At 36.8% G+C, this 9,997-nt stretch overlaps 2 protein-coding genes across 15 annotated transcripts in view; one reads left to right on the plus strand and one right to left on the minus strand.

The window, feature by feature from the left end:
- LOC109863820 (protein unc-80 homolog) overlaps positions 1-2,454 on the plus strand; it is a 29,832-nt gene extending 27,378 nt beyond the window's left edge. For 11 of the 13 annotated variants that reach the window (XM_020444403.1, XM_020444402.1, XM_020444408.1 and 8 more), the window contains 2 exons: positions 1,304-1,452; positions 1,674-2,454. In XM_020444403.1, the coding sequence (XP_020299992.1) occupies positions 1,304-1,452; positions 1,674-2,279 (755 nt within the window). In that variant the 3' untranslated portion in view covers positions 2,280-2,454. Of the gene's footprint in view, positions 1-1,127; positions 1,453-1,673 lie in introns of those variants that run through there. The other 2 variants (XM_020444410.1, XM_020444411.1) reach the window with 2 other exon arrangements.
- Positions 2,455-2,556: 102 nt separating this feature from the next.
- On the minus strand, positions 2,557-5,916 carry LOC109863822 (carboxypeptidase Q-like). Of its 2 annotated transcripts, none has more exons than XM_020444414.1 (7): positions 5,801-5,916; positions 4,687-5,094; positions 4,440-4,590; positions 4,108-4,357; positions 3,781-4,021; positions 3,519-3,701; positions 2,557-3,304 (listed from the first exon to the last, which is right to left on the minus strand). In XM_020444414.1, exons 2-7 carry the CDS (start codon positions 5,049-5,051, stop codon positions 3,019-3,021), a joined length of 1,476 nt encoding a protein of 491 aa, XP_020300003.1. In that variant the 5' UTR covers positions 5,052-5,094; positions 5,801-5,916; the 3' UTR covers positions 2,557-3,018. The 2 variants fall into 2 exon arrangements, with proteins under 2 accessions (XP_020300003.1, XP_020300004.1); XM_020444415.1 differs by lacking the exon at positions 5,801-5,916 and adding an exon at positions 5,212-5,711.
- Positions 5,917-9,997: the final 4,081 nt, after the last annotated feature.

A 9,997-nucleotide genomic window follows, 5' to 3' on the forward strand; every position in this document is an offset into this window, starting at 1 on the left:
TTGTCATCGATTATTAGAAAATTCGATACACAGAGTTATAGGATATTTATTTTAGAAAATCAAGTAAATGGGAAATAAGATCAGCGGGATTGATACAATTGATAAATGTTTAATGTACGTACATACGAAAATATGCATGATTACATAATCAGTATTCACATCTCAATTATTATTTAGGTCATTACTTATATAATTATTTCACATATGTTTGCGTCAGCAAATTTGAGTTTGTTGTTTTTCCGGAATGTGTGATCCAAAAAAATAAATTCTCTCTCTATTTCTATTCTTGTTCGCACTTAATCATTTTCGTGAGTCTGCAAAAAACTTCTTATGTAATTCTGTCTGATCGTACGTGTCTTTCATGCGCGATGACATGTGACTCACACCATGTATGTAATTGTACAACCAATTTCTATTGTCTTGAAACACTCTCACGCTGTTGTTTTACGTTCTGATGAAAAGATATCGGAAAAATCTGCTTTGTATATTGTGTTTATGAGTACATTGTGTGCATGTGATAAGTATGTGTGTGATATTTTGTATAGGAATATTTCAAACTTTTTGTGATTAAAAAAAAAAATACATGTAACACACATCGTACACAACATGTCACATCATCATCCACATCACCACATCAATTTTTATGGCGAAATGCTCTGTACAGCAATTATTTCTGACAAATGCCGCTATTGTTTTTTTACTTTCGTAGAAATTATTTGCATCATTTCTTTGGTAATAATTTTTTTCTTTAAAATACTAATTAAAATATTTCTTAGTTGTTAAAAGTCGCATTTTTATAATTTTGTACACAATTTTAAAAAGTATTTTTTCCTTTTAAAGAATTTTTGAATTCAAAAGTAGCATGTACAGAGCGCGGCGAAAAATACGGTACAAGTAAATATATATAATAATTACACTTGTTAAAGAAAAAAAAATAAAAATTCCGGAATAATTTTGCAAACTTGTGTATTTTTTTTAATTAACAATTACTTTTGAACCTCTAGTAAAAGATTCATTTGAGAATTTCGATTTATTTTCCAACAAGCAATTAGCTTGTACCTGTTTGCACCGCATTTCTCGCCGTACTCTGTATTTATAATTTTGAAGTAAGAGCTTATGTTTACTAGATGTAGTGCCATGTTCCATCGAGCACAGGACACGGGTGTAAAATACTTCCTGCGCGCTTCGAAAACAATCTCGAACTGTATACAGTCCGAAAGAGGAGCATGAGTAGATGGACCGTAGAGTAGAAACCATGAATAAGACGGTAGACGCGACATGATCGTCGACATGATCCCGCCAGGAGACACGGTGACGAGCCAGCAAAGTCCGAGCAGTCCGACCGAGGACAGTTCCGGAGAATTACGTACCGACAGGCATCGCTTGCAACATACTTTGGGTCAAAGCAAGAGAACTTTTCGCTTCAGAAGGAGTCGAAAGAGTCACATTGAGGTGACGAAATTTATGCGCTTTTTTTCAATATTTTCAATCTCAATTGAGAAATATAGTCTAAAATATTGCAAGAATTGAAATATATCACTTTAATTGCGCCAATCACTTTTACGTGAACTTGAGTGTGTGTACATCTTTCTCTCATACAATTATATTTTTTCAAACAAAAATCTATTTCTATTACACAATAGAATTATTACACATGAAACACCATATTCCAGATAAGTGAAACAATGCCGGAACAGCCGGACGTAGATCCTGGGGAACAATCAACGAGTCACCTTTTACTGCAGACACCGTCGACGTCAGCGATGGATCCGTCGTACATCCCTTCCGATTCTTCGTCCGTCCGTTCCAGACGAAGTCTGTCCATTCGCAGATCAGACGGAGATAAAAACAACTTTAACGTGCCAGTCGACCAGCAGCACCTTCACGAAACGACGCACCAGCACCAACATTATCATCATCACCTACACCATCATCTATTGCACCCTACGCCCGAAGTGTCGGACGTGTCCTGGGACGAGGATACGTCCAGTACTTCTGGATATCGCGAGTCGTACAGTATGCAGCTCGTGTCCTTGGACAGTACCAATGCGCGTTCGGCGCACGCGCCGCCGTTGGCGTCACCGGATCTCAACGATATGCCATCCACGAGCAGCACGACGACCAATTACATAGCCTTTGATGGCAGTTCCCCGGATTGTTCGATCAACGGCAGCGGTGGCGAGAAAACCGCTCTGTTAAGTTCGAGCCCGAGAACGGCCTCCCAGCATTCATTGCTGGTGGTCTTTCCGAAAGATCAGGACGAAGATACGTTAATATAAAAAAGCACAAAAATACCTTGACATTTATTGTCGATTGAGACTGATAACTTAATAGAATTAATGAGGATCAACAGCCTTACGGTAATAGGAGATTTAAAGAAACAAAAAAAAAAAAAGAAAAAAAGAAAAAAAGAAAATAATGTTTAAAGAATATCGGAGGGTTATAAGGTCATAAAACAATTTATTACTCGTTACCTGTTAACCCTTTCGCGAAAGAAACTAATGGGACGTATATGTCCGGTTGTAATTTGGCGTCATAAGTGTTTTTATACTAATATGATTTATTTATTTTGCTTTATTGCAGATTGTAAACGTGTGGCATATATGTCCCAGTAGTGTGACACTTCGTGGAAAATGCGTACATTCTACTAATTCTAGAATTTTTGCGAAATAGCAGACATAGTATACATTTTGAATAGATAATTTTTTAATAAAATCATCGCAACACAGACACACACACACATACGTACACACGCACACGTACATAGTTAAAGTCAGGAGAAAAGACAAAAATCGTGGATGGTTCATGGAATTCGTTTCGATCAAGTGCATTTCTGATGATGCTTTTAAAGAGTTCAGACTAGGTGTTATAGTAGGCCTAATTGTTTATATTGCTGCGATTGTATATATACAGACAGGTTTGATAATAAAGACGGTCTACGTACATACACAAACACACACACACACACATACACACACACACATTATACACGAACATTGTAATTTTACGCATTCAGATTCAGTTGACTTCATTGAGAGACATCTCGCGTGTATAGTTGTGTCGAGGTAGATCAACGCTGATGTCTGCTAGAACGAACGATACCGCTGCGAATATGGCTGTGTTCATATCCAAGGCTTTTGGATTTTCTGCCAGCATGGTGTCTGCGTTCGTATGATGATAATAGAAATATTTTTCGTTCTGATTCCAAAGGCTGCCGCCCGGCACACCAGCGTTCACCCAATACTCTATATCAGGCCCCTGGCAGGGACTCCTCAATTTCATGTCACCCAGCGGATCTAACAATCTAAGAACATGAAAAGGTTCTACGCACTTGTTTTTTGTAGAATAATGTGTTACGAAAAAAAAAAATAATAAACATTTTTCTAAAAACTCTGACGCGAGTCTTTTTCAACGTCCCCGGAAACATCGAGACGCCTCTTGCGTTCGGATTTTTGAAAAAAATAGCGAAACTCAAAGCGTTTAAATGTCGCAATAACTTGCACGCGGACGGAACTTACCGCATTACTCTCTGAAGCACGCACTGTACCATCTTGTTTCCGGTGAAGTCCAAACCGACTGGATTAAACGTGCCGATATCGGATTCCATAACGAATTGTAAATTTTCATTCTCCGCCTCGTGCTTTTGTATGTATTGACGAGCTCCGATCATGCCAAGTTCCTCGACGGTCCACATTATCGTTCTGCAACGTACGTAAATTATTTGCTCTCTACGGAGAGAATCTAAATCTAGAAATTATGCCCACTTTTATTTAAAAGTACCTTATCGTTCTTCGTGCCCGAAGGCCGAGATGTTTCAGTAATTTCAGTGCCGTCCAGGATATGAAGATGCCACCTCCGTCGTCCATCGCACCTTGTCCAACGTCCCAGCTGTCAATGTGTCCCGAAACTACGACCGTTTTTTCAGGCGAGCTGTAACCCCTGATATCGACTATAACATTTCGCGACTGAACATTGGGTAAAAGTTTCGCTTCCATTTTCAGATTGATTCTTATTGTTTCCCCTAAACAGAATTAATATATCAATAATTTATCACAATAATTTGCTTATGCAAAAAAAAGATTCTATTTAAAAAAAAAAATCTGTTGCCTCGATTCGCCATTCTCCTCAGCATAGTTGCGTCTTCGACAGTTATGCAAGCTGCCGGGATTTTGGTAACGTTCGCCCCGTAGCTCATCATTCCGGTGTGCGGAGTGTATAAAGAAAATGGCGTTACCGATCTGATCAAGACGGCTACAGCTCCGAATTCCGCGGCCCTCGTAGCTCCGGAGCTTCTGTATTCCACGGTCTCGCCGTACGAGACAAATTTCTGATTGTAAACGACAATTTTTCCTGGAATCTGATACAAATATTATTTTTATAAAAATTACTCGCCCTAAAACAATATATATATACATATATCTCTCTCGGGACGCCTGTACCTCTGACGCTCTTTTCTTAAGTTCGGCAAAACTATTCACTACAACGGCGTCTGCAGTTATGCCTTCCGCCGGTGTGCCGACACTATAACCCAGACCAAGTAGCGACAGATCTTTTTGTCGTGGTTGCAAAAGAGTCGCAGATTCTGAACCTCTGAGAATTTATTATGACAATGTATGTATATTTTTTTTTTTTTCAATATTGCAAAGTATTTTTTTTTTCATTCGTATATATTTGACGTTCACGCACCTGACCCAATGCGGAATAGTAACTGGTTCGCCGTGAACGTTCTCAAAGCCTAACCTGGTCGATTCGTTTAACACGTAATTAATAGCCTCCTCGAGAACCGGAGTGCCGGCGAATCTCGGACCGAATTTATCAACGAATGTCGCCAAGTCTTGCCACGTGATGCTTTTGAAAGAACCTTGCGTTGTTTCATTAATTATTTTGTGCACAAGCGGTGCATAAGAGTCTATCTCATCACTCAACGCTTTTGACATGTGACACGTATCCGTTGCATATTGCGTCGTTGATATCGACTGAACGCATAATAGAATCATGAAGATAAAATATATTTCTGTACGCCACATGGCTGTTAACTGATTCCTCTGCATTCTGCAGTTTTATCTCTCGATAAAAACCGAGAACCGATAAAAACTGAAATAAATATTGAAATATAGAATTAGTAAATTTATTGTAAAAAAAAGTTTCAAACGCACAGTCGATTAAAATTTATTCAAATTTTATTCAAACTTTTAAATAAAAATATCTCACGTATATAATCTCGAAACACAGTCTCTTTATCAGTCACTTATTACAAAAATCAAATTAAATCAAACTAAATGAAAAATGATTAAGAATATAATCGAAAGAACATTATTATAAGAGGCTCAATAGTAGCTCAAGCAGCTATGATCCATGTAATGGTAGTTTTGACACAAGAGCAAGAGCGTCGTAAAATTCCAAATGTATATTAACATTCCGTAAGACAAATATTTTAACTATAACATCTTGCGAGCAGATTAGTATTTTTAGTAGTTTAATAGTATTTTTAAACATCGATCGATGAGTCTTCAGAATAAAAATCGATATAAACGTATTCGAAAATCAGAATTAACGTTCAAGATATCCTCGAGAACAAAGAATCCGCCGCGATAGTCGGCGAGAATAGATTTGCAGAAAGACAACGACATGCGAGATTAAGCGCGATAAATTTTGAAGATATATTATTGTTGTAACTATATTCCAATATTAAATTTCACTAAATTCACTTTTTAAAGAAATTAAACGATTTATATTACGAATTTTTATTTTTGTCTTTCCTTATGTCGCACATACACATGTAAATTTAATGTGTTCTCACCAAGGTAATGCGTGACGCTCAATATTTTATAATCACGGTGATAGTCGCGTTAGAAGCCACAAATATTAAAACTGTTTTTACGACGCTCTAAGCTGATGTTAGTTCGCACGCAACTGAACGCGCTGTGATGACTGCTCCTCTGAAAGTTAGCTGGATATTTATATATACATGGATATGTATATATATATATGTTGTTCACATCGTAACTACATATATATAGTTGATAAACCAGATTCCTATAATTGTCCTTCATAGCCTGCTTTAAAAGATTTGGGAAGTCACGTATTCAGCGAACGTAATCATTTGAAACGATGTATACTTAAAATAAAGTACTTGAAAAATACACGTGACACAAACATGTCACATCTTCACATAATTGTAATGCACATAAAATAATGTTAAAACACTGAATTGTGTGCAACATATACGATAAATATGTTGTATCAAAAAATAGTAAAACATGAACTTCTTTTTTATCAAACTATGGTTATATAAGTGCAACACAAAATTGGGGAAAAGTCTGTACGCAGTTCATACTATTTAAAAGTGCAAAAACATGTGTACTGTGTATTAATTAATTAATTGCATAAATTGTTTTGACACTTTTGCACATTATCGCGAGCGATCCGCGGCGATTTGTACAAGATGTCTGCGTAATGAAAGATCAATCGCAAATATATCAAAGATAAATGTGCAGTTATCGGTCATCATAAGATAAGAGTACGGTGAACGTCGCGTTGAAGTATGTTTGTTATTTTACTTTGTTCCACAATATTTGTAAAACGTATTTTAATTTTATTTTTATTACAGACTATAATTAGCCTAGTGTGTTCACTCCGTCGATACGAGTTGCCGACAGATGATGAAGAGTTTAAAAGACTCACGAAAAGAAGAAGAGGTAGAAAAGAAAAAGATTTTAAATACATAAATCTCTGCGTAATTCTATGTTTACTTAAAAAGCGTATAATAATCTAGTAACAAAATATGTTGTTTTATATAATTTTCAAAATATATTTATTTATTGAGAACATAAAGTTTGTTATCAGCAAGTGTCTTCAATTACTGGTAATCGGAAAGCAAGTGCTCGTCTCTCTCTCTCTCTCTCTCTAATACTTCTATAGTAGTCTAATACTTTATATACATATATATAGAATAAGTATTTTATTCATAATTTATTAATGTAAACGTTTGATAATTTAAAGTAAAAAAAAAAAATATACAGAATATTTATTCATCAATGTAAAATCACGCGGATATTTATTCTAGTGGAAAGCTGTGAGTGTGATTGAATAAAAAGACACACATGAATTATTAATAGGAAATAATGTTTATATATATATTATACAGTGTACATATTTATTAACTTCATTTATTTTATTTCTGTTATAAATTTTATATTAATAATTGTATTATGCTTTTGCCGAGCGACGAATGCCTTGATCAGTGTGCGCTTAGACTATAACAATCTCCGTAAAAAGTATAGAAACTTCTGATTTTTATTTTGTTCGTTTGTTTTTATTCTTTTATTCCTCTTTCTCTCCCTCTCTTTCCGATTTCGCCGTTCTCTTTCGCTCGCTTTCTCTCTTTCTCTCTCTCGTTCTCTCGTTCGCTCGTTTTCATCCTTTCTCTCCCTCGCTCTCGCTCTTTCTCTCTCTCTCTCTCTCTCTCTCTTTCTCTCTCGCTCTCTCTCTCTCTCTCTTTCTCTCTCTCTCTTTCGCTCTCTCTCACTCTTTCTCACCGAAACGCGATGAAACATACCACCAAAGAGAATTGCCAAAATATGTTGCGCTGAAAACGGCATAATCGTTCGGCATATACAAATAATAGTACTCGAAGTAATTAAAGTAATTGGCGGTTTATTCATTATCTCTCTTTCTTTTTTTTTCACTCTCGTGTGTTCTCAGTGACGCTTATTCCGAAAAAAGAAAACGACGCACCGCCGCCATCGCGCCCACATGGACACGATCCTTTCGTAGTTTTCCCCCCCATTTTCCACCCCCCTCCCCCCACGCAATACTTTACCCCAGGGGGGTTAATGTCTGAGTTATCAATTATTTATATATAATATGCGTAATAATATATAAATAATGTCGTTAATATACCTATGAGATGATTACCGTTTCTTTAATGATAAACTATCTGAATAGTACACACTTCTCTGCTAATGGCCATGACCGTAATAGCTAGTTATGTAATCTGTATGCCAGCGTTTCAAGTAAGATAAGGTACGTCGTACAGAGAACTTTCGGCTCGGCGTTCATGTAAAGACAAAAACCAACGGCGGGGGAAACAAATTGTTCAAATTACGTTTCGGAAATACGGGAACACGTCCGTGGCGCGAAAATGCGAACGTCGGGAAACCCTTTTTTCCGTTCGTCGATACGGATCAGTCGATTTCATCAGGAAAAATTTGTGAGACGAATAAAATGCGATGTTCAACAAGATATTTTTTTTTTTTTTTTTATGAAAAAATCTTTCTCTCTTTCATGTGTACTAAAAACGCAACGAAACACAACACACAATTAGATAATATTCAGTATATTTTTTGTGTGTGTGTGAGTATAGGAAAAATGTGAACTTTTTCTTTTTTAGTTTTTATTTTTTTTTTTTTTTTGTCATTTATATCACGATTATTTTTTTTCCGACGAAATGTAGGCGCCCGACGTTCGATAAAAAATGTTAATCCTTTATTTACGTCCCCGTGTTCTACCTTGATATAGAAATGTGTACGACGTTAATTTATGTCACTTAGACTTGTCGTCGAACGCATGGTTTGTTCTCGCTTGCATCAAATGTATGTATCTAGCTTCCTAACGTAAGTGTTAAGTGTAATTACTTTTATTCTTTTATATAATGCATTAGCTTCTTTTTTTCTCGTTATAATAATAATTGTCATTCCATAATAATCATAATCAATAACCATAATTAATAGCAATAATAATAATATTAACTATCATCATCGTCGCGATCATTTAAGTCCCGATGATGCTGTTAATAATTCGTCCATATCGATATATTATATATTATATTTTATATTTTACACGTTTTTTTTTTCCTTATGAAAATAATAATTCAAAATGGCATATCTTCCGTTCGCGCGCTATTTCCCATCCCTATACGTCGTGTCGCCGCCCCTCGCGCTCCCACATTCTCGCACTTCTCTCGCCCTCAATTTGCGCACACAGTGACTTTATAAATAACTATTTATTCTCTACATGCTTCTCGGCGGAAATTCTCGACGTTCGCCGCGATTGTGAACAATCCGTTGCAGAAGCTCCTTCCCGACTTTGCATCAACATCGCGATTCTCACTGCACGCGAGAGACGAAAACTTCCATCGATGAGAGCCACAGTGAAGCTATGAGGGAGACTTCGGGATCGAACGCAGCCGTTCCTCTCGCTCTTCGTCGCACAAGTACACTTCGTGTCTTTACGTCTAATTGTTTTTTTTTTTTTCGCAATACTTGCTAACGTCGCACGTTGCCTGACGCTACCGACGCTGTTTCGCAAACGATGTAAAAGCGATATCGTCAATTGTGAACCTTTGTGAAAAATGCGTGTGTTTTGTGTGCGTGTGTGTGTGTGTGTGTGTATGTGTGTAGATGACGTACCGCTAATATTTTTCATCCGTGTTATTTGCGAGATAGAGATATTTTTACAGTTTAATGATACAAAGTATAATGGTACTCCAACAGTGTCAGTAACGTCGCGCTGTTAAGCAATACTGACGGAGGAACGCGTTCGGTAACACCGTGTCTCGCACTTCCCGCGAACATCCGCGAGCCATCGTACAACCGTTCGTTCAGTGTTTGCTCTTTCGTTTGCTCTCTCTTTCTCTCTTTCTCTCTCTCTCTCTCTCTTTCTCTTTAAAACGCATATATACTAATAGTAATATTTATTATCACGCGTGGTCTCACATTGTTCCGCGCGTCTTCTAAGCTCAACACGCTGATATGCTCTAATTAAATGCTCTGTCGCAACTCGCCTTATATAAATGTTTTATCGATTACTTGTTGATTAACACGTAGCATCGATTGTTCGTCCTCTCAAGCGTACGCTCGCAACCGAATCGAATTATAAATTGTTTTTTGTTTTTCACGAAATTGTCACTTTTTCTGCGTTCTCCGAAGTTCCGCTTTCATCCACGCTTTTACACGTCCGATCCAGTCGTCCGATCTTTTTTTTTTTTTTTTTTTTT

Source organism: Pseudomyrmex gracilis, unplaced genomic scaffold, assembly GCF_002006095.1.
Source record: "Pseudomyrmex gracilis isolate BER0280 unplaced genomic scaffold, ASM200609v1 scaffold_13, whole genome shotgun sequence".
NCBI classification, from domain to species: domain Eukaryota; kingdom Metazoa; phylum Arthropoda; class Insecta; order Hymenoptera; family Formicidae; genus Pseudomyrmex; species Pseudomyrmex gracilis.